The 25,736-nt window shown below is 35.2% G+C and overlaps 2 protein-coding genes across 5 annotated transcripts in view; one reads left to right on the plus strand and one right to left on the minus strand.

Moving 5' to 3' along the window:
* The window catches only part of OCLN (occludin), a 389,915-nt gene that overhangs the window by 6,607 nt on the left and 357,572 nt on the right, over window positions 1-25,736 (plus strand). The gene's annotated exons all lie outside the window — the stretch shown is intronic.
* RASGRF2 (Ras protein specific guanine nucleotide releasing factor 2) overlaps window positions 152-25,736 on the minus strand; it is a 120,798-nt gene continuing 95,213 nt past the window's right edge. For all 4 annotated transcript variants that reach the window (XM_087927118.1, XM_087927117.1, XM_087927116.1 and 1 more), the window contains 9 exons: window positions 16,222-16,334; window positions 14,424-14,484; window positions 9,161-9,264; window positions 8,044-8,128; window positions 7,317-7,514; window positions 6,721-6,800; window positions 4,739-4,856; window positions 3,860-3,928; window positions 152-3,214 (listed from right to left, as the gene is read on the minus strand). In XM_087927118.1, the coding sequence (XP_087783244.1) occupies window positions 3,122-3,214; window positions 3,860-3,928; window positions 4,739-4,856; window positions 6,721-6,800; window positions 7,317-7,514; window positions 8,044-8,128; window positions 9,161-9,264; window positions 14,424-14,484; window positions 16,222-16,334 (921 nt within the window). In that variant the 3' untranslated portion in view covers window positions 152-3,121. The remainder of the gene's footprint in view (window positions 3,215-3,859; window positions 3,929-4,738; window positions 4,857-6,720; window positions 6,801-7,316; window positions 7,515-8,043; window positions 8,129-9,160; window positions 9,265-14,423; window positions 14,485-16,221; window positions 16,335-25,736) is intronic.

Raw genomic sequence — 25,736 nt, forward strand, 5'->3', positions numbered from 1 at the left:
CTGACAGGACAGTATTGAATATTCAATAGGAATATTCTGACTACTCCCTTCATGATGGTAGAAATATATGCTGAATGCTTGTTAACAATAATTAATTTAAGCTTGCTAAATATTTTGAACAAAAAGGCCAGAAAACAAGGACCACACAGAATAAGAGTTATCATATAATTTAATGAAATATGTAAATTAAATAGGATAAAAACAGATATAAGCACCTTCGGCTGCACTTAGAATCCAAAATAGGCAAAGTGCCCCTTGAAAGGACAAAGCTAATATTATAAAATGAAATACAAGGAAATCAAAATAAATTACCAATCACTACATTCACAAACAATTCTCACAAAATAATGTATAGGTTCAATATGGAATTTGTGAAGAAGGGAAGATGATTCACCCTAGAAGAAAGAAAATAATTAAAAAGTACTGCCTTAGAAATTAAGTATATTTCTGTTAAATAATTGGTGCGTGAAATTTTAAAAATTATTATTAACACAGTGAAAATATCAGTAAATTATCTGGTGGCCATATAATTCATGCTTCTGTTTATCATGCTTAAACTGCTATTATCTTTTTCTGACAGGCATTTATGAAAAGAACAATCATCTTCAACAAAAGATAAATAAACAAATATCTATAAATAACATTGAAATCTACCATATTCATTAACCAGAAATACTTAAAACATGCCTACAACATTCCTATTTAATTTCTTCTGAAAACTTAACAGAGTATTTTATAATTCCTTTAAATGTGCAGCCAAGCATATAATTATATAAAAATAGGGCTTTAGAATGATTAAATTTCCTACTGAGCAGATAATGGATGGGATCTGTCATTAGACAAAACTAGATTTTCTGGACTGGCAATATATTAGAAATGGAGATGAAAAAAAGCCACATAGATTAATTTTCCATTGTCAGAATTTAGCACTAAGTAATGAATTCTCCGATATGACCAAATGATCATCCTTTTTAAAACAGTAATGCTCTTGAGAGGGTTTAAGGGGATTTTTCATCTGCTGGTTGAGATTCCTTGGAAAAGCATACTTTATTCTAATTATTCAAAAGTGACGTTAAATGCATTTTTAAACAATTGGTTTATGTATTCTTTCCATTCAGGGAGACTACTTTTATGTAGGCAATCAAAGAACTAGTTTATATGTCTGAAAATGTAAATTGATCTGCAAGTATCTAATTTCCATAGATTTAAAAAAATAAATCTGTTAGTAACTTATTCAAATCAGATAAACAAAAGTATTTTTTCTTCCTAAGTAGTTTCTGCAACAAATATTAAACATATTCTTCCTTCTAAAGTCAATATGCAGAATGTGAGATTAAAATATTATTTACTCTTTCAAAGTGTAAAAAAATAAGATAAATATGTTTTTATTTTCCAAGGATTTGACAAATTACTGTTGTTCGAACAATCTTGTAATCTAGGCGAGGGAATGTAATATACACAGATTGACATATAGCAAAAATATGAATATGCAAAATAACTTTTTAATTCTTATAAGATCACCGCTGCAATCCAAGCACGTTTGCACAACTCTATATAAGAGGTAGAGTTTATGTACTATTCAGTGTTAGAAATTTTCTTTTCTTTAGAAGAAAATATGGGATCTCTTAATTAATGTATGTGGCAAAGCAACTGTTTGAACACAAGCTACACTTATAGAAACTGCATTTTTTAATTATTAAGGTGATTCTGGAGTCATGATTGTACACAGACACATGCATAACCACACATATATGTTTGTTACTGCTAGCCTAGTTATGTGAAACTCAGTGATAGTTAAATGATATCATAGCGCCAAGAACAGTGATCATAGGGTGTAATGTTATCCATGAAAAAGTAAAAGATTCAGAAACTCTACACCTTCATTACTTGTTCTAAAAAGCATGAAAATCCATTGGAACATCAAAATTATATATGATTTATTCCTATTATTTCTCAGGTTAACCTACCTAGCCTCTGACACCAATACGGAACTCAGGGTTACTTATTGTCTTCAATGGAGTGGGGGCAGAAGGCAAGAGGTTGATCCTTATAATAGGATATTTGTTTGGAACTATTTTCTAGTAAGAAAGAAAAAAACCCACTTGTTTCATCTACTAGTGCATAGGAGAAGACATCACGATCTCATTAAGACATATATATTTTAACCGAAGTTATATGAGAAATGTGCTATTGGAAAACAACATACAAATTATCAAAGAGACTAACCTACTATAGAGACAGGGTTGCCACAACATTGCAATATCAATCCAGTCCCTTCTAAGCTTGTATATGGAGCAACCATGCAAGACAGTGCATTAATTTGCATACCAGATCATCTCACATATTGCTATTATTAGAGAATGAATAATATATTTAGACTATTAAGCTAGTATTCATAATGGCACACTGATATTCTTCAGTCTTCTTTCAGTTTTGAAAAAAGTAAATATAGGAAAATTAATTTATGAACAGACATCTTCAGTTAAAATGAACAGTTTTAGTAGTGTCCATAAAGGGTATCAAAACAGGCAAGTTGATGGATGCTGCAGATGCCATCTTGCTTGTTTTAATATCTCTCATCGTGCCAAATGGATTATATGAATGGATTATTCAGGAAATAATGCTGTTAGATATTACATTGTTGCTTCTACAAATACTCTTTCATTTACAACAGACTTGATAAAGTGCAAATTTGGCCAAAATATCTAAATAAAACATGCTTTTTGAATTGCATCCAAAGATAGTTAGACAAGATTTCTTCCTCTGGTAGCATGCTATCATTATTCAACTCTAGCAAATGTTGTATTCATATTTCATTCTGCTGTCTCCTTGACTGGCTCATTACTGTTATTGCCCATCTTTTCTTTAGTCCTTTATTTGTTTTGAAATCTCTTTACTTCTTGTCAAGTAACAACCATTTGACCCACATTTCTGCTACGTGACTCCGTTCCTCCAACAGTTGCTTCTCTGAAAAAGTATCTCTGTGAGACTCTGCATCCCTTTAATGGAGAAGGGAATTTCAATTTTTCTCAGCTTTTGCCCCTTGCATTCTATAGAGGCATGCCATGCATCGTTTTTCATTAAACTAAGTACTTGGTAGCTGAAGAATAATATTAATTTCTCAGGCTGGCAGTCTGGGCTCAATTTTTAGGGATAGCTCGTACAGTGTGTCTTCATCTATTATGAGGCTTTTGTCCAACAAGTATTGAGTGACCTGGGAAAACGAAATATGAAACAATTATTTAGTGATGCTGGAATCATTATACACTTCCTTGAATAGAATTGTAATTTCTGTCAAAATGAGATATTTCAATCTTCTTTAATGCCAACACGAGAAGAAGCAGATACATGAATTAGAAAAGAACAGAAATACCTTTTTAATGCAGATTGCAGTCAGATGATTTAATCTGCCATAATCCCACCAGCTCTCCCATCAAAGCAATGTGGCTAAAAATCACCTTCTGTGAGCTATTTTTAAATTGTCATCTCACTCAATGCAAAGTGATGGTTACTTCTATGGATCAGGGGTGGGGCTGACAGTTGGCAGAATTTTGAATCTTGGTCATAAGTACTTTTGGGTCTGTGGTAACTTATGTCTGGTTTTAAGTTGCTGGTGTAACATCAGGAATTCAGCTATCTCAACATGATCACTAAGCTCTGAAGCCAAACACTGATCAATCCTTATCAACAGAAACCATTTATGAAAGCCTACACCAGTATAATGCTAAATTAAACTTTCAGTTACAAATCTCTTCATATACTTTGGTGATAAAAAAAATATGGGGCAGCATTTATTAATATATCCAGAATAAGGTCAAAAATGTATACGGTGATAAAAGGAGATATGAAAACATTGTACCTTTTGTTGATGTTCTATTCGATAGGAAGCCTGTTGGAATTGACGTATTTCCCTGATAATATGTGATATCTGTTAAATAAGCAAGTATCAATAATAATTTCTTGTTGAATTTTAGAGCAGTGGTTTGAATTCTAACTTTTCTATATAAAATTGTAAAATATAGCAAGGGTTATTCTTTGTTCTTCTTTCTGGAGCTCTTTTAGTCTCTGAACACTTCATTCTAGGCCAAAAGCAGGATTTATAGTCCAACCCAGTAGAATTAAACTAGGAAAAATTTATCCTTTTAGTGGCATTTTCCACTTTATACAACTGTTTTCCTAATAGCATTTCCCTGGTTGTCCAAATAGGTAACAGTGGATATGGTTTATCAACTGGAATCAACAAGAGTTGGGGAGGCATATTTGATGCTACTAGGATTAGCCTAAATTCTGCAGTAGAGAAAATTGTTTTTTCTGTTGTTCTTTCTCTCCAGCTCCTTTTTAACTGAGGATATGCAAAATGGGTTTTTGAGTAGGTTTGAGTGTTCCACGCTTTAATGGGTAGATTAATTTTGTTCTGGGTTTAATTTAACTCCCTAGGGTTTAATAAATATGGCAAAAATGGGTATGGATTATGTATTTCAAAAATAGTGGTTTTTAATCCAGTTTAGGAATGATTCTGTGTTGCCAGAGACACAGAGAAGGAGATTTGACTGGGTTAGTATCTATGTTATGGCTGTGATGGGAACTGGGCCAATCAAGACTACAATACTGATTCTCCAGAATATACCAACAGATGGTAATAGGACATTGATTGTAAATACAAGTATCAACAATTGCTTTTTTAAATTTCTATCTGCACTAACTATGAAATATAAAAAAAAATGTAGAAAGAAATTACCATTCGCATTTTAGAAAAATTGACGAGGCCTTCTTCAGTAAAGTTTGGTGTTCCTTCTTCAATAAATGCCAGATCTGTGAGGTACATCCCAAGATATGGCACCGAAGGAGGATTGCAACTGAAGGATAAGAAATACCAGATGTCAGAATTGTAAATTACAATCTTTTCTCCCTTTTCCTACTATCAAAATGTACACCAAATAAATACCTTTATTTAGAAGTAAGTTGCACAATATCTAGCAGAAACTACAGGAAATCCTTAACTTTCAATTCATTTAGTGACCATTCAAAGTTACAACAGCACTGAAAAAAGTGCCTTATGACAGTTTTTCACACTTACAACTTTGTAGCATTCCATGATCATGTGATCAAAGTTCAGATGTTTGGCAACTGACTCAAAGTTATGACCGTTGCTGTGCCCAAGGCAGGGATGAGATTCAATTTTTTTAACAACCGGTTCTGTGGGCATAACTAAGTTGGTGGGTATGGCTTGGTGGTCATGTGACTGGCTGGGCATGGCCAACTCAGCATCACTCACATTGTGGCATGCATCTCCTCACTTGGCCTCTCATGACTGTGGGGATGTTGCAATAATCGTAAGTGTGAAAAACGGTCATAACTCACTTTTTTCAGTGCCATTGTAACTTTGAATGGTCACTCCACACAAGCGAAATACCAGCAAAGGAGGGGAAAAAACTCCAGAGAAGTTCCTGAGACAGGAAGTCTAGTCCTGCCAAGAATATAATAAGGGTTAATGAAGAGGCAGTTTCTGTAAGCAACGCCAGAATGTTTCCTTCCTGCCTTCCTTACAGGATTAGCCAATGATTTCTTCTAACAACCGGTTCTCTGAACTGCTTAGAATGTTAACAACCGATTCTAGTGAATAGGTGCAGGGGGAATCCCACCCCTGGCCCAAGGTCATGTGATCCCTTTTTACGACCTTCTGACAAGCAAAGTCAATAGGAAAGTCAGATTCAAGTAACAACTGTGTTTACAGCATCAACTGTGGTGATTCACTTAACAACTCTGGCAAGAAAGGTCGTAAAATGGAACAAAACTCACTTAACAAATGTCTCACTTAAGAACAGAAATTTTGGGCTCAATTGTAGTCATAAGTCAAGGACTACTTGTACTCTGAATATGGATAGTTAGAACAATAGCCTTAGAAAATACTATATTTATTAGGGTGAATTCATGATATAATCATATTGTATTTAACTTTCAGGTTTGATTGTCATTATACTATTTTAATTAATTCAATGAATTGCAGGGAATTAAGTGTATGAATAACAAGGCAACCTCCAGCCTACGGACTACAGGTAGAACATGCATCAATTCCAAACATAACCTTTTTCCTCTAACATATTTTAGCGCCAAGAAGACAAAACATCATTACTTCACTGAGTCCTTTCTCTCAAAGAAGAGGTGTCAAAGTTCTTCTTTATCGTCTCTTGCACACATTATATGCTCAATGAAGCTGGGGTTATTTTTCTCTAACTCATCCTGCATAGAACAAGCATTCCTCGATTCCTCCTTCATGGAAGAACTGTAGGAAGAGGATTTTGGATGCAAGGGGAACAACTCTGTAACAGAAGCTTCCATTCTACAAACCAGGGGTGTAATCCAATGTGCCGTAGATGTGATCTTTAGCTAAATCGAAAGGTCATAACAACATTCAGGCTTTAATATCTTCTGTTCTCCTTATTACACAGATGTTAGGGAGAACAAATGCCTCAGAGTAAGAAGCAGGAGAAAAAGAGACTGAACCCTTCCTGAAGAGAAACCTATTAAGGAATATGGAAGTGAAGCCAAATTAGCCATCACTGACAAAGTTTTGATTTCAGGTTTAAATCAAAATTGTCTCAATGATTGCTAGGTTGAAGAAAGAAAAGTCTCATGCTTTTTTTAAAAAAATTAGTCTGTCATCCTCTATAGATGCAAATTTTAAATCATACAGTAATTAGAACAAAATAAGAGCCATACTTCTTGAGTGTTTCTCTCAGATTTTTAAATCTTCCCTCAGATGACACAATCTTTTGAAGTTTATCCATAAGAGCTTTAGTCTACAAACAAAAACATGACAAAAATGTAATAGAATACAAAAAGTGCTTCCTAAACAAGAATTTAGCTTCAGAGAAATGTGTAGTTCTTCAAGTAATCTTCATTAAACATAGCCCAACTGGAATAAGAAGTTGGCACAGAAAAACCTTTATATGTGAATTCATTGCTTTATTCAACTTGTTCAAATGCACATATCAAAGTCAGAATTCTGTCCTACCACATACTAACCATAACAGTCCTGAAACAGGCTCATCATAAAATTGTTTAAATGAATTCATGGCTGCATCAGACATTTACATGAAAAACATGTCATTTCTGCAAGAATAATATTTAAACCTTTACAGTAATACATCCAGAAATGCACTCTCATGAAAAGGATACCAAAAATATTAGGTTAAATAAACTGCACAATTTTCTCATGATTAATTTGGTGCTCAACAGTTATCTCACAGGGTTGGACAATCTCTTTCACCTGAGAGTAAACCTTTTTCTGAAATGTCTCAATATTAATTACTTACTTGTTTAGAAACTTTTGCCCAGGTTTTCTTTAGTCTGTAGATTGCACTTCTGTTCAAGGCTGATGTGATTTCAAGGACACCATTGTAATTGTGCAGACATCGGCAAATATCTGCCACTGCAACCCATTTCTCAATGGCATTAGCACGGGAACCGATATCAGTATAATTCATAATTTGGGATGCTACAAGATTGCTCATCTAAATGAAAGAACCAGCACCATAAATATTTGCATTTATACAACTGATTTAAACACATATTTAAATATGTCTGGCTTTTAGTAAACAAAACCTGTTATAAAATCGATGAAAATAAGACAGCCTTTCCCAACCTGCTACCCTTCAAAAATATTGGAAATTCTGATATCACATTTGAGAGGTGCTAGGTTGCAAAAGTCTCTAATAAACAAAAACAAAGAAATCATTGACTAGATAGTAAAGGAAACACTGTACAATAGATTCCAATAGTATACTAAGACCAATAAAGCAATATGACATCTAAACAAAAATAATTAATCAAAGTAATAAGGAACAATTTGCTTTATACTATAACTTAATAAAATATAATTTAGTTTCTTTTGCCATTGCTTTTAAAATGCTTACTACCAAACTGCTTGGATACTCTTCAGGAAAACTGGAATCCTTTGGTAACTTTTATGGTCTCAGAAATATTTTTAATCTAGCATTCTTGTATTCTTAAAAAGTATTCTCTATTTCTATTACAACTCACATCATTAAAATGTTGGCTGGTTTTCATAATGTAAGGTGTTCTTTCATTTTTATCCAATTTCATCCAACCCTGCCCAAGAAATTCTCTGGGGGGGAAAAAAGAAATGCAAAAAACAGAGAATATTTATTTCTGTTTGCTCCGCTTCCTTTGGCAACAGCTTCACCATTCTGGAATGAATTCTTCTCAACTACTAAAAATGAATTGGTTATAAATGTAAAAGCCTTTACTTAAAGCCTAATTAAATTAGCGAACAAGGTTTGTTAAAAAAAAACCCATATTTTCTTTGGTAAACTTTCTCTAGCCAGATCTTTAAAGTAAGAAGAATTATGAGAAAAGTCCTAAACCTTTTATACTACAATAGGGTCCCGCTGAAATCAACTTATTTCCCTATTTAACATGATCACACCGTGTGAATCACTTATACTGCTTTATATAACTTCTTTACACTCATTGTTCCCTTTCCCCCTCCAAACAAGAAATTAATGGAATATGCTTTGAAAATGGTAGCTCCTCCTCTTTGCTGACTAAAAAAAGTAAACAAAGTACAGACATTAGAAAACATAAAGCCACCTTCTACAGAATCAGAGTGCTCATCCATCTGACCCATACAGTATATGTCAATACTGTTTAGAAGTAGTATCAACTTTCAAACCAAAATTTCACCAATAATTATTCCAAGTTTTACTCTGCGATGTAATAAACTGAACCTGGTTCCTTTATATTCAGAAATAAATTCTCTACTTTTGAATGGTCCTTCCCTGAATGCTACATATTCAGCCTTTAATGGGCTTACTATCTGTCCTACAGATTTCCTGAATTGGCAGCACATACAACATTTTATTATTGGTTCTTTGGAGCTTTATTATATACAGATATGATACCCTTTTCAGGAAATAACTGCATCCTCCTCACAAAGAACAACTTAGAAATAGTGTGCTATCACTGCATTGTGCTTTGATATTAGACTTTCATGATCCACTCATGCTGAGAGATATGCACCGATTCCATTTCTACTGTATATATGATCCATTCCAATTTTGTTGCAAATTCTTGTACTATCCAAACCTTTGCTTAGAAATATTTCAATTCCCATAATAATGATTGGAACACCACTTACTCATAAGGTATGCCTCTGAAGACAATGTGATCTAAGAGAGTTATTTGTTCAGCAAGTTCCATCGCTGATAATGTTTCAAAGCATTCTGGTTTTGGACACTCTAGCTATAAGGAAAAAATATATTTTAAACTGTTTAAGAAGCAATTATAACCTTTGTATTTGTTTTCTACAGTATTAGGTAATAGCTGTTTGTATTATTTGTGGAAGGAAAATCCTGAAAGGGAAAAGCACTTGTGTAAATATGCTCTCTGTTATTTAGGAAAAAGAGTTAGAGCAAAATCGGTTCTCGCTGAACTGATTTCAACAGAAATAAAACATAAAATACAGTTCATTTTAAAAAAATCATTTTCGATAATGAATTTTCCTTTTTGCCAATAGATTATTTACCCAGATTTTTTAAAATTTATCATTTTATACATATTAATGAACTTCTCTCAAAATTTTAATATTTTATTTTATAACTCCTAAAATTAATACATTAAGATTTTAGAAGTTAAGAGTGCTTCAAAAAGGGCATTGACAGAATATATTCTCATTTCTCCATCATTCAAAACAGCATTTCATGAGCTCTTATTTCTGAAACCGAGAATTATTTTCCTAATGTTGTAAACTAATAAAACAATTTCATTGCAGTTTTCTAATCTTACAGGAGTCCTCAAGTTATGACAGCAATTTCCACCCAGATTTTCCATCACTAAACTGTCAAGAGTTTGCAGCAATCCAACCAGCACACAAGCAAATAATTCAGCAGGATTTATTTATAGGAGAAACTTGTTTATATACAATAATATAAAACATGATGCATGTATACAATACCCATGCAGTCCTTGCAACGTGGTAGCAAGTACAAGAACAAGAAGCAGAAGCAAAAGCAATCAGAACCACCAGAACTGAAGCAAAGAAACACAGAAGCTTCATAAGCACAGAAGCAATATAATACAGAAGCAATATTGCAAGGAAAAAACAACTCTTGTGAAGAAATCAGTCAAGCTAAACCACACCAAGGCTCCGAGCTGTATGGGGCACCAAACAGTCCGCATTGGCTGACCTGTTACCATGTCTATTCCAAATCATGAACTTTTAGATACTGACTCCTCCCTTCATGACAGATTATCCTCTGAAGAACAGTGAAGCAAGCTAATTAATTTACATTTGAGGGCTTCTCTGATATTGCAATACTTAATGTCCACATGGTTGCTTCTATTCTTTATTCTGTCACCTGTAGCCATTTTAATGCAAGCAGCATTATCCTCAAACACTATTACAGCATCATTTACGCGTAAATCCTGTAACAGCTGTACGTACCAACAAGGGTTCGAGCTGTCTGGGACACCAAACAATCCCTATTGGCTGACCTGTTATCATGTCTATTCCAATTCATGAACTCTAATACACTGACACAAGCCATAACACATCACATGATTACATCACTTAGAATAGAATAGAATAGAATAGAATAGTAGGAAGGGACCTTGGAGATCTTCTAGTCCAACCCCCATTCAAGCAGGAAGCCCTGTATCATTTCAGACAAATTGTTGTCCAATCTCTTCATAAAAACTTCTACAACTTTTGAAGGCAAGCCATTTCATTGATTAATTGTTCTGTCAGGAAATTCCTTCTTAGTTCTAGGTTGCTTCTCTCCTTGATTAGTTTCCACCCATTGCTTCGTGTCCTGCCCTCAGGTGCTTTGGAGAATAGCTTGACTCCCTCTTCTTTGTGGCAGCCCCTGAGATATTGGAACACTGCTATCATGTCTCCCCTAGTCCTTCTTTTCATTAAACTAGACATAACCAGTTCCTGCAACCATTCTTCATGTTTTAGCTTCCAGTTCCCTAATCATCTTTGTTGCTCTTCTCTGCATTCTTTATAGAGTCTCAACATCATTTTTATGTTGTGGTGACCAAAACTGAATGCAGTATTCCAAGTGTGGCCTTACCAAGGCATTATAAAATGGCAATTTCACGTGATCTTGATTCTATCCTTCTGTTTATGCAGCTTAGGACTGTGTTGACATTTTTTTTTGGCAGCTGCTGCACACTGCAGGCTCATATTTAAATGGTTGTCCATTAGCACTCCGAGATCCCTCTCACGGTTACTACTATTGAGTAAGGTACTACATATACTGTACCTATGCATTTGATTTTTGTTGCCCAAATGTAGAACCTTACTTTTTTCATCACTGAATTTCATTTTGTTAGTGTCCAATGTTCAAGTCTGTCAAGATCCTTCTGTATCTTAAACCTATCTTCTGGAATGTTGAGCAACAGCAACAGCAATCTTAGTAATCCCAGGTGCCGCCATAAGCCAGAGACTGTGTAGTTCATTAAGAAAGGACCTCAAATGACTGTAGTGCTAAGCAAGCAAGCCAGCGAGCTAGAACTGCTGGGGGTGAGTCGGTGAGTGCCACGGGTGGGTGGTACTCAGAGCAGGTGGGCAGTGCTACTGAGTGAGAACAGTCCATAGGTGGGCACGATGGAGCAAGGATAAGCCAATGTAGGCTGGGCCACTGGTAGGCACTATGGAGCATGGGCAGGTTGGCAGGAGTTGCTATGGGGCATAAATGGAAAGGGAGCCACAGAGGACATTCTGCTGCCAGGATTCTTGAAGAAAAAGTGGCAGGAGCAAGTTATAGAAACAATGTGTGCAGAGGTGGTATTTAGCAGGTTCTGTCCAGTTCTGGAGAACCGACAGCAGAAATTTTGAGTAGTTCAAAGAACCGTAAAATCCCACCTCTGACTGAAGATTTGACAGTATCCTTCCCCTGCCACACCCACCAAGCCAGTAGTAAAAAAAATTGAATCCCACCACTGAGCGTGTGTCTTTTCCTGGTGGCTTCCCTATTGACTTTGCGTGTGGGAATTAAGTAGGGAAGGTTGCAAATGGTAATTATGTGGCCATGGCTCACTGTGACTGGGATAAAATCCCTGTCATTTGGTGGTGTTGTAACTTTGAACAGTCACTGAATGAGTGGCCATAACCTGAGGACTCCCTGTAGTTGCAAGATTTGAAATGTGCCTTGTGCTTTTACCAATGAGGCATTTGGGGGGCATTTTCCCCTTTCTCCTTACATTTAAGGTTTCCTTAAAAGTCCATCTGTTCCAATGCACCCCATGGTCATGTGAGCAAATCTGAGTGCTTGTCAATTAGCTCATACTTATAATAATTGCATCATCTCATGGGAACATGAACAAAATACAAGCACTTGGCAACTTGCTTGCACGTACAACCAGTTGCAGCATTCCAGCCTTGGATCGTCATTTGTCATCTTCTCTGAACCTTCTCATAAGCAAAGTCAACAGGGAAACCGGTAGGGAAGACTGCAAGTCACTCAGACAAGTCTCCCTCATAGCCCAGCCTTTCATCATTTGCATGCACTACTCCCTCCTTTCTTCCTTCACTGGCAAACACCCCATGTCCTGTTACTTTGGGTTCAAATGTGCTTGTACATATGGACATATCACTCAACCCTTTTACTATGGCCTCCCTGCAGTCACATTCATGCCTATATCCCATGTTCTCTTTCCCCACTCTCCCTGCACCCAGCATTCCACCCCTTCCCCCCCGTCCCCATTTCCTCTTTCCCAGATAACCCTGCACTTGCACACATGCCCTTTCCCTAGCCTCCCTGTGTTCACATGCATTTACCCCTTACCCTCATTCCCCGGCCTTCCACAACCCCCACTCCTCCAACTCATGTGTGGCTTGCCGACTCATGTGGGGCCCCTGAGGCCTCCATCTCCTTCCTGAGGCATCCCTGCACTCTTTACCTGGGATCTTTTCATTTCTTGCTTAATCCACATCTCTGGGGTTAAGCAACTATCAAGACTGCCTAGATTGCTGGCACTGCTGATGTAGTCACATGACGTCACATATTATGACCACACTGCTTAGTGACCAACAATGCAGTCCCAATTGCAGTCATAGTTCAAAGACTACCTGTAGAGTGTTGTTATTCAGCATTCCAGCCAATCAGACATGCCCTCTTCTAGTAAACCATTTTTTCCCACCTCATTTCAACCAGTAGCATTATGGCTACTTAATCAGAACCTGGTTATTCTTGAAATGGACAGCTGTATTTGGGTTTCTTTTCTTTTCTTTTTCTTTTAAATATTTCTTGTACTTCTATAAATCTTCAAATTCTGTATATGCCTCCTCGTGGATTCAGACAAAGTTACAGGGATAAAATACTATAGATAATGGAGAGTTGTAAAGACTTGCTAATACACAATTTTTAAAATAAACATGCATAGTATGTGCAGAATCCTAGATTATTCGTGTTCCTAGAACAGAATAGGAAAAAGAAGCTTAACACAGTAAATAATATGCCTAGGTCTTGAACAAGCTGTCACAGTTACATCAGGCACTTCACACTGTTTAAAACTTTCTATGCTTCAAATTCAACTTGATATTTCCTCTACATAAATAACTCTTCCATGTTTAGCAGATTTTCACTTTTTAAAAATAAGTTCCTGTTTATGTTTTACTTGCAAATTGCCACTGCAATTTAAATAGCCATTTGAAGGTTTATTTGAAGAACTACCTCCACCTGATTTACATGTACCTGTCCAGAAATATATTGTTGTTCCTTCTGGTGAAATAATTTCCTCAGGTGGGGCCCAGGAGATGAGCCTTTTCTGCCATGTTGCCCCCCTGTAGAATATCAATCTCCCCTCACCAAGGTGAGATTAGTCCTATCCTTGATACTCTTCTGAAAATCCTCAAAACAGCGCTGTGTTGCAGGCTTAGGAATCTCAAAGAAATGGTGATTTAATGAGTTGGCAGCACTGTTTTTAACATCAATTTTTCTCCTTACCGCCTTGTTATTAATAATGTTGCTTGATGTCTTTTTAATTGTACCTGTTTTGGTATTTTGATTTTACTATTTTTATTGCGCAATACCTAGAATCACTTTTCTGTGAGATGGGTGGCTATATAAATAAATGATTTGTGTAATAAAATATATAAAGTGATGATATATAAATAGTTTCTGAGGGTATGAGTCAGTTTAATCAACTTCCTTGGTATACTGAAATGAAAGTTCCACATTTTGCATAACATCTCAACAAACCAAAGTTCATATTCATAGCTATTTTGTTTCATTGTAACTACTGAACAGTTGAAACACCTAGTAATCAAAGGAAAATGTAACAAAGAATGATATGTAAAACAGGTTGTAATAATGGAACAGTCAAGCATAATTTCCAGAGAGTAAGCTCGATTTACACGAATAAAAAATAAACCATATTTATTTAAATAAACCTACCATCTGCATTATATCTTCTATTTTTAAGTGTGTGTCATCTTGATCCTCCTGAGAAAGTGTCCTAAAAATAATTAGCGATATATTTTATATCACAATGAATTTCTGCAGTCTTTTGTGCTACTTTTAATATTTACCTTATGGGTATTCCAAGTGTTTATATATGCTTATTTATTCTACTAGTATGTTGTCAAATCAATCAATGCAGACTCATGGTGGTTTACAAAACAACAAATATAAATACTTTAAAATAATATGTAATCAACATTACAGCAATCAAGAATAAATTATAATTATAAATTATAATGACAGGAAAATTAATTAAACAATACAAAAAAACGAATAAGTCATTCAAAGTGAAATAAATTGAAGACAGCAAAAACAAATTAACCAAATATTTCACAGAAAAATTAGTAGCTGCTTCTGGAACATTATAGGGGAGAGAAGAAGTCTTAATTGAAAGGGGAGGTATTCTGCAAAATGGGAGCAGCAATTAAGCCTCTGCATCTCTTCTCCTTACTTCAACAAAATGGGATATGACCAAAAACTTCCCTAAGATGAACTTACAGGATACATCTCCATGATTGCTGTTTTGAAAGAATACCTAATAAATGATAGCCATAATTCTTAATGTCTCTTCAGAAATAAGTTCCACTGATGCCATGTAAGTCTTAAATTTTCAGAATGATTTTCGATTATAATTTCTCTAGTACTCTATAAATACATGCCAGATACAGTATATTCCATACTATTTCCATACAGTTATAAAACAACACAGGGACCAAGAGAGACCCCTGAAGCACTTAATGTAAAACCTGTCTTCAAAATCACATGGAATTATGAAAAAGCATTCACTGAATGTTCAATCCCTTGCAGATCCACTTATACTGATTTTCAGATCCACTATCTACCAACCTGTTGGTAGGGGTAGCAAATTATCTGTGTCAATTGTTTTAATACAAAGGTTAATTATATAGGCATCAATGTAAGTCTGTCAGAAAATGAGGATAGGTCTTAGGGCAAATAATACCAGAAATAACAGTTTTATGATGCTGTCCAGACTAACATATTTATTATGTTGTTTAATAGCAGTAGCACTATACTGCTTCACAGTGCTTTACAGACCTCTCTAAGTGGTTTACAGAGTCACTGTATTGCCCCCAACAATTTTGGGCCTCATTTTACTGACCTCAGAAGGATGGAAGGCTGAGTCAACCTTGAGCTGGTGAGAATTGAACTGCCCAACTGCTGGTAGCCGGCAGTCAGCAGAACTAGTCTGCAATACTGCATTCAAACCACTGCGCCGCCACCACAGTATAAAATGCTGTACAAGTTTTCTGTAGCTTTTCTTGCAGAAGAATATTTTGCTGCTACTTCTTTTGAAATGTTTGGCTTTTCAATTGCAGCACTCAAAACTGTCTAGAACTGGAAATTATTGCTTTTATCATGTAAACAAGTGGCTTGGATGACTTATTGGAGGGGCTTAACTTCTCAAATTGCTTGTATGTAATTGCTTGTACAGTCGTTAGAATGTTCATATATTTTTAATTTGCAATCAAACTTTTGGTGAAAAGAACAAAAAGTTCCTAATTCTTCATGAGTATAATTTTGCAGTATATGTCCCTTAGAGAAAGATTAAAATGGCTTTACCTCTATGAAACAGTTGATCAGCACCACATTTTTGTAACAAAATTATATTTCCCCCTTTTTAAAGTGATACAGTGAAATTAAACATCTGAATCAATCACACTTCTGTTTCTTTTATAATACTTCTGTTATGGAATTCATAGATCCTCTTTACCTCAGGATATTTGCTGTAGCTTTCCTTTCTTGTGGCAAAAGGTCGGGATCTCTCAAAACTTCTTCTAGTAGATTAAGAACACTCATCTTCAATTCATTATTTAATTCAAAATCCTACAAAACAAAGTATTTCTGGATGAAGAATCATATTACAGATTTATACTTTGTGAGCTAATATGATAAATAATTTTAATTAAATATATACATTTGCTTTATAATTTTTTGGTTGATTTGTTTACAGTCGTTAGCATGTCACAACCTAGCCCATGAATATCACCCTTCTGGCAACTATAATTATCTGATGCAAATCAAGTTCCATGCAAGCCACTTTTCAGCTTTTACAATTAATTCTAATATGATAGTGATATTTTTACCATTATCCTATAAGTTAATTCTATGTTGCTTCATTAAATCCAGAACAATTACATTACTTAAGAGAAATTGGTAGTAAACTGACACTCCTGTGAAAAATAGTTGTGCTATCTATTATTTTTATGTGATCTACACTTTAAGGCACTAGAATATTGTGGGGTAAAATGCATCAAAATGGAAGCTTACAGTTTGTCACCATTTAAAACTGCACCAAAGTTTCAGTTTTAAAAACTGCATCCTCCTGAAACATGTTTTTCACTAGAAGTGCTACAACTTGACTTCCTTTAAATTTATCTTCAATGTACGTCAATTAGTATCCAAACATTTTTTCACCCCAATGCTCTGGGTAGCAAAAATTTAATGGGTTTAACAGTCCTTAACTATTTCACTAGAGTTTTACAGTACTTTGTCATATTTGTTTTTATTTATATATACGGTACATAATTTTTGCACATATGAATGTTTCTTTACAAAATAATACTTCCTTTCTAGGTTCTTCAGGGCTTTCACACAAGAAAGTTGCCTCCGGAGTTCTGACCAAATTTTTCCACTTCCATGTACATCTGAAATTTTAACTCACCTAAGCATATTTTTCTTTTCATTTTAATTAGCTCATTTTTAGAAGAAGATAATATGGAGAGCCAATTAACAAGAGTTATAATCTATAACTAACATATTCAAGTGAAATCATGGACATCTTTAGACAAGAAAATCAGAATCTTGTATAACCAGAGCCCATGGATTCTAGACAATATCCAGAAAAATTATTGAAGAAAGTTTTGATTTACAGGTTAAAATCAACAGAAACATTTTTAAGAAAAGTGAGCACTTTCATAAGCTTATTGTAGGACCAAAGCAACTTATAAAAATAATGCTGGATACCCCATGAAGTTCAGTTTGTAATGAAAAAAGTTTGTTTGTTTTAACCAATTCAGACTTCTCTTCTGAAACAGCAATAATAATGCTAGTTATAATAACAGTTCTGTATTAACATACTCCAAAGACTGAATTCCTATTGGTCCACACGGACAGCAATTCGATTGGTCTACGGAACAGCAGTGATTGGTCCGCTAAGAATCAACCGCGATTGGCTGAGCCAATCATGGGAGATTCAAAGACCTGTCAGTGGCCGGCGAGCCATGAGCAGTTCCTATATGAAGGGCTGCTGCTGCTCCAAGATCTTGTACAGATCTTAACATAAAATAAAGAGCTTGAAGTACACTGGTCTCACGTCTCTTTTGTACCCGATCTAACAATAACACTAGTAATTAATTAACAGGAGAGTTTATGGAAGGAGACATTATCTGCACAAGATAGATAATTGGAACTCAGATAATTTTAGGTTATTAAAAATAGTAATTTTACCTAATTATTTTCAATGCAGAGTGAGTGCTTTAGAATGGGAAGGAATACCTACAGCATGTCAAATCAATAGGCCGGTAGATGTTCTGCTATGTGACTATGGAATCTCATTTATCCTTAAAAGTATGTGTTTATTTATCTCAATCCTACAAAATAGAACAGTCTATTTTACTCTTTCTCTCCCATTTAATAGATACCCCTTCTTCCATCCCATAAACAATTAAGACTATTTCAAAAAGAATATGGTAGAAGACAGCCATCAGTGAATTCAAGTGTTGAAATACCTTCTGTTGATGTTTATGCTTGAATTAATTGAAAAGCACTAACTGAAGTCATTTATATTTCAGGTTACTGCAGATGTTTCAATAAAGGATTTAAACTAAAAGCTTCATGTCTCCAATATTTTGTAGCAATCTATTTTATAATGAATACCATCACGTGAGAAGCAATTCAGAATATGTTGCCATAGAAACAGAAACAATTATCACCAGCAAAGTTCTTGAAACTCCTGCACATTTAACTTTCCATGTAGCAATGTGAGAGATCTATGATAGAATTTTGTGCATATCTTTTCAAATAATTAACCAACTATGCATTTTCCTGAGATTAGAGTCTCTTTTGATTTAGTCTGTTTCATGCTTTGAGTTTTGGTGTACTTTTGTTTGAAGGATTATATAACAGATTGCCATGATACCAGTTTGCCTGCCTGTTATGACTTTTATAATATCTCCTCAATAATTTTTAACAAGACATGTTAAAAGGCCATGACAGTAATGTTATATTAAATTGGGAATGTCATGCTTCGTGTTTCTAAGGAATAGCATAGGATAATTTTTTAAAAAGAAATATATGCTTGAGAGGCTCTTGAAATAAAGATGTTGACAGACAAAGTGTTCGTTTGGGCTCTTGAATACACTGGAACATGTAGCATTTATCAGATTTTTTCCTGATTTTTCTTTTAAATCTTATGTTTTAATTTGAAAACTAACTGAACATCATAATGTATGTTTGTGGAGAATTTGAATCAGTGTTGTCCATAAAGGATTAAAACCTGCAGAATAAGTGGCACGAGTGGCAATCAAAAATCAGGATCTTTTATAACCAGAACCCATGGATTTTCCAAGTTTATTCTCATGCACAGACAAAAGCCAGAGGTTTCACTCAAGACACTACACTTGTCCTCTTGCAAATTTTGACAAATCCTCCTATAGACACGCATGAACCTCTTCACCCATCCCTCAGCAGTTCTAGAGTATACTAATGAAGTCAGGAGCTTTTTAAAGTTTATTTCTAATAAGAAATAGTTACTTCTGTAAGGTTCAAGTATAAAATTATAATCTTACTTTTTTTTAAAAAAATATTTGATACTTACAACTTTGCAAGAACAAATTTCAGAATAAATGCAGTTCATTATCCAGACAATGTTCTATGGCTGGTAAATGGAAGCTAAAGAAGCTGCCCTGATAACCTCCTACTCCCTACTCACTCAGTAAAGAGAATGAGAGAGACATGAACAACAGTGGAATATTTCTCCTCTTGTGAGCTTCTACCAAGAGGTAGCATGTTACAGCTACTACATAATCCATTGTCATTTTTAGAGGTCAAAGTTAAAGTTGGGAGTGAATTAAATTCTCAGCAAAAATGTTCTATATCAAGTATCTTTGAAGCAGAAACAAAAGTTAACCTCTAATAGCCCTTTTAGTCTTCAATGCAAAATTACATTGCATGCAAAAGCATCATATTTCATTGTCTTAAATGCAGATACTGTGATTTTTAAATATACTCCTATCTGAAACATGCCAAAATGGAACATTTTCCTGCCAAAATCCCTTTCTGCTCTTCCTTACAGATTCACCATTGTGCTGTGTGGTTGCTTCAGTTGTGGATCCTTGTTTCCTACTTTTTCCATTTCTGCTGTTTTTACTATTGTTACTATGGGATCAAAATTGCATCAACAATATGTCTAAAATGAAAAGAAAAATGACCTCTCTAACACTAGAAATGAAGTGGGATGTATTCCTGTACATCTAATGATCCTTGGACCTAGCATGAGTTTTTACTGTGAGTGAATTTACTACGCACAAGATAAAGAAGAATGCTAATAGCATTTGAAGTGCCATGTCATGCCCCTGTCAGAGTCTGAATCGAGGAGGAAGCCAAACAGCTGACAGGGAATGGGAGTGTGGCTCCCTTGGCTATAGAGGGGGGCTGGGAAGGGCAAAGTCCGGTTGGGCAGAGTAGGGAAAAGATAGAACAAGGGAGACGGAGTTCAGAGGAAGAACCAGGCCCACCCCTTCATCATCCTAGGAAGGCACACAGGGAGGAACGGAGAAGAGAGCAATGTGGTTTGTGTGCGTCCAGGGGAGGAAAGGGCCCTGATTCCCTTCATTAACCACAGGTGGGAAGACAGTTTATAAGAAAGGCAGGCTGCGTGCGGCAGGCTGTTGGGAGCAAATGGAATTTTATCTTGTGTTGTTGTGACTTATCTGTGTTCCTGGCATACTCCCAAAACTTCCCTGTGTGAGTTTTGCCATGCTTTCAAGTCTGAAATTCTTGCTCCTGCCCTGCCAAACTAAATTACTTCAGTCCGGCTTCTTTGGACTTAATTTTCTGCAGTCAAAGGCTGTTACTGGGAGAGTTTTTCTCCAGCCAGAAGGTAACCTGGACATTGGGGGCAAAATTGGAGATAATAAAGGGACTCTTATTGATTATCTGTCTGTGTTTCCTTTGTGCCATGTCTCGGGTCATCACATGCCATGATGTATTTATGTACCTCTTTGTCTGCCATGATAACCATGCACATTAGAAATCCAGTAGGAGAAAAGGGAAAGAAATGTGTTCCTGTCACATGGAATATGAGACAAGGAATAAAATACTTTTGAGTGACATAATGCTTAAGAAAAAGGCTCTGAAGGTATAGGAGTACATTTATCAATGAATTATGGTTATAAACTTTTGATACCATATTCCACAACTACCTTTTTTCATCAGTTAAGTATCTCTTGTTATGGAAATACATTTTATGTGAGGAATTTAACTTAGGAATGTAACTTAGCATCAAGAGAGGGATAACTGAACACATTTAAACAAATGCTTAAAAGCAAACCAAAAGTTATCTAAAGTTCAATTCTAAATGTGCAGTTACCTTATTTCAACATACACTACACATTCTGATTTACAGTAGAAATGAATTATCCTTATTTTCATTTATTATATTTATGTCCACCCTTTTATTTTTATAGCTCAAGGTAGCATCACAGAGCCTCAACAAGTCTGTGACTTACCATAAGCTGGGCTAAGAGAGAGTGACCAACCTAAGGACTCTCAATCAGCTTCTATGCTTAAGGATGATTAGAACTCAAGGTTTCTAATCCATTTTAACTACCATACTGTGTTCCTTATCAAATTACCACTTTACTCAACATACTGTATATTAGTACCGTATTAGTACTGTATACCTGCTTATCTAGTAGCTTTGATCTCTGGCATTCTCAAAACTATGTGAATAAGTTTCTTTCACCTACTATTTCCATCCTTTATTTTCACTGAAAGCCAGTTAGAAAGATTGGCCTATGTTTTCAACTAACCACATTTTTTATTATTATGTAAACAAATGGAAATGTAGATAGCTTTAATTACAAACAAGCAAAGAGAGGTTTTTTTCTCTTTTGAATTCTAAATTATGATTATTGTAATAGTATGTCACTTAAGTATTGCCTCAGGAATGAGGGTAGCTTATACATTAAAGAAATGAAAAATCTGAAAAATATATTGTACACCAAATTGAAAGTGACCATCACTCACACATTAGATACAGACAGTGCTAAGTAATACAGCTAGTTAAAGGAGGAGAAAAATACTCCACATTTTGCAGTGGCATAACAAGAAACAGGGGAGAAGTACATGAATGTGAACTTAAATCACAGAGGTTGCAGTTATATGGCACACTTAATTTTGTTATTTAAAGCGCCAACATCTTGTGAAAATCAAGAAATCCAGTAATTCCATACAGAATCAGATCATAAATAGTTTTAATATTCTAAGATAAATTGGGTTTATCAGAGCATACTGTACAAATCAAGACCAGTTTAACCCATCCTTCTGTCTTTAGAGCATAAAGATACCAATCTAAAACAATCGCACAAAGCAATATTTCCACCTTTATTTTTCTTTTAATTTTCATTCCTCCCTGTATAGTAGTAAGTATGAAATAAGGGAATTAAAAGGGAATGAAGACAGCTAAGCCTCTTCTTGACAAATTATTCATTACACTCATTATATCACAGGTACTCAAAATCTGGGGGAAAGTCCCCAGGAGCTATTAGCTGGGAGCAAGTCACCCCAAAATGGTTTTTGATAGTTCATTAGGTCAGTTAATTGTTTTCATCAACAATGTTCCTTTGGATCACTGGGTAATTATTTTTCCCAGGAACTGCAATAAACTCAGTTTGCTGACTCATGAAAATGCAACCATATTTTAGTATTAGTATTAAGATTAAAAAAGCCAATGTCTGTACTAAAAATTTCACCACTGACATCAAAGTCTGTTATTTGACTGTACAAAACAAAATGTCAAAATAATTCATCTCACAGTGCGAAGTCATCAAGATAAAATTCAACAAAAGTTCACCCTTCATCTATCTGCCTCTTTTACCATATTGCTCATGATTAAGTAATAAATAAAATGTAATGTAAATATATTACTACTTTGAATTTCTGGCAAGTTCCTTACTCATATTATTTATATTGTTACAAAACTAGAGAAAGATCTGACACTCAGACTAAGTAAATGTTAAGAGGAATATTCAAATCTCTCAAGCAAATAAGCTGTTATCTAGCCAAGATTTTCATTTCCCAGTATTATCATTTTAACTGAATACAACTTCTACATAGCAGCTTTATTTTGACAGTTAAAAATAATAATTTCATTTTTTTTATTTTTTAAATTTTGATTTCAACTTTTTTAACATTGAAAAGCCAAACATATTCTTTATTGTTTTCAAAGGCTATGCTGACAAGAGAATCCTGAAAGTCCTAGTTGAAAGCCGCTAGCGAAGCCTGGTGGTGACATCTGTCTGTAGCAGGAAGGAGTGTTTGGTGGCGGGGTGGGGGAAGAAACGACATTATTTTTCAAGATGGAAGAATTTGCTGGTAAGAACAATAAACTGCTTAATAAACTTCCCTGTCTTTTCTTCTGCCACTCTTTGTAGCTTTATTGTACTTGCCTCTTCCTGTATAATCTTCTGAAATCCAAAACCAACCAAATTGATGTAGGTGCTTTATTTTACTCAAAGATCAGAGGTGGTATTCAGCAGGTTCTGACCAGTTCTGGAGAACTGGTTGCGGAAATTTTGAGTAGTTCGGAGAACTGGCAAATACCACCTCTGACTGGAGATTTTACAGTATCCTTCCCCTGCCACACCCATCAAGCCAAGCCCACAGAACCGGTAGTAAAAAAAATTGAATCCCACCATTGAGTAAGACATATAGCATTCCAGATGATCTCTTTATTCTGACAATGACATAGCTTATCTTTCTGTTTTTGTGACTATAATCAAGGGGAAAAGATCTTCCCTAAATCTCTACATCCTCGTTTTATTTCTTCCTCTATCTCAAGAAGTCTGTTTTTTCTTTCTCTAGTAACTTACACCATTCTTATACTCATTCCAAAATTAGGGCATTTCACAATACTTTTCTTTAGGGGGATCAGTTCCATTGTACTAAGGAAGCATTTTTATATACTTCTAGGTTGCTCTATGGTATTATACATTTTCAGCTATTCAAGTCGCTCAAGCCCTCCATCGTGGCATTTCTGCCCCGCACAGAATACAGCTACCTAGCTATTTGCTCATCTAGCTAGCTAGCTTCCAAGGAACTAGATTGTGTCTGTAGAAGATAAATGCATGTAAAATGCTGGGAAACAGAAAAGCAGTACAGCTTGCCACCATGAACATAACAATTCTGTGTGTCAAATAAGAAAGTACATTTGCTATAGTGTGTTATCTAACACTGTGCTTTACTGAGGCGAGAAATGCAAATACCTATGAGATGTTGTGACAGGAAAGCTGTGGGAGTCTTGCATTCTGGGTGCTAAATACCCAAAACTCACATAATGGACTATTTTTTACTAAAGATTTTTTACTAAAGATTTTTTATCAAAGAGTAGGTGTTGAGATTCTGATAGAACACAGATATTTCTCGCATCTTTTAGAGAAAAGGAAAAAAATCTATCAAGAATTAAACAATCAGTTAATAACAACAGAAACATTAACAAAAACCTTTCTTTAAAAGCTTAGTAAAGACTTTGCATGGAGCTCCAGATGGAGATCTGGCCACTCTATTTCCTCTATGTCTTTCTCTAGAATAAAACTCCATACAATGTGAACTCAGCAACCTGGGATTGGGAGTCAAAATGATGACATTTATATCATGAGGTCTTTGTCCAAATGGTACAACACATAAGGATATAATAAAGTCTTGTACAAGTACATAAATCATGATATACGTCCCACCTTTTTCTGTTTTCCAAGAGATACCTATGATTTCAAATCCTTTTTCCTAATGTCCTTTATTTTTTCTTACTGCAACATATATTCTATTTATCATTCCTTATATACATTAAGTATAAGATTTGCATTGAATGTATATTTTATATTTCCAGTAAATAGAAAATGTTACATAGATTGATTCCCAAAATGTTAGAAGAGAAGGAGATTTCAGGTTTACAGAATATTGTTCTCAATATTGCATCCTGGGCTATCTTCAATATGAAGTTCCTATGAAGGAATTCAAAATGTACATACAGTGAACATGTAATAAGACATACATTAATCGAATACCAAATAAGGCTGTAGCACTGTGTAGAGTTCCTCTCCAGATATAGAGTTGGGTAGTTTTCTTTTACAGAAAAGGAACACCTTTACAAGATGAATTCTTTTGAATTTGCAAAATGCAAATCAAGGTGCTGGTCGCATTTTATAAAGTCCTACATGGCACAGGGCTTAGTTATTTAACAGACCAAGTATCGCTCACAGTATCTGCTCAGACTACTTCAATCTAGCAGGGTTGGCATGTTCCAGGTTCCACTGATTAAACAATTCCATCTGTTTGGACCCCAGAAGTGCATCTTCTCTATAGAAGTACCTCTGGAATGAGGTTCTCTCAATTCAAATGGATCCCATCCTACTGATATTTCATAGGGCCTTACTGTCCTGCCTTTTTGCCCAAGCCAGAAGACACCCCTCTCTTCCTTTCTTTCCCCTCTTTTTTTTTCCTTTGCCATTACTTTCTTTTATCTTGTGCTCTTTTTGTAGATTTAATGTTGTTGTCCCTTGTTTTAACCTTTTTTAACAATTCTAAACTGCTCAGTGTTGCTGGGAATGGGGCAACATATAAATTTAATAAATTATTATTAGTAATAATACTGTTTCCTGATATTAGATGCATAATCCAAAACTGTTTCCTGATATTAGATGCATAATCCAAAACTGTAAAGATATTTTAGCAGAAAAAGAAACTAGTTTACATTAATTTTAATGGCTTATGTTTAATGAAAAGATCCCTTTCTGATCCCTTTCCCTGGAAAAGAATTTGCATAATGTTTATCTAAAAGGAGTAGCTGTGATTAAAATCATATTTAGCTACATAACATGCCATCTGAAGTTCAAGCTAAGGCATAGGCCGCAGCTGAATCTCCTGGCTTTTTATTCTTATTCAATAATCTCTGGATCAGAAGTCTAAGTGTTGTCCACAATTCGGGTCTGAGCCTGGTGTTGTTCAGGA

Source organism: Pseudonaja textilis, chromosome 2 (assembly GCF_049901715.1).
Source record: "Pseudonaja textilis isolate UNSWEBS1 chromosome 2, rPseTex1.2, whole genome shotgun sequence".
Lineage (NCBI taxonomy): Eukaryota > Metazoa > Chordata > Lepidosauria > Squamata > Elapidae > Pseudonaja > Pseudonaja textilis.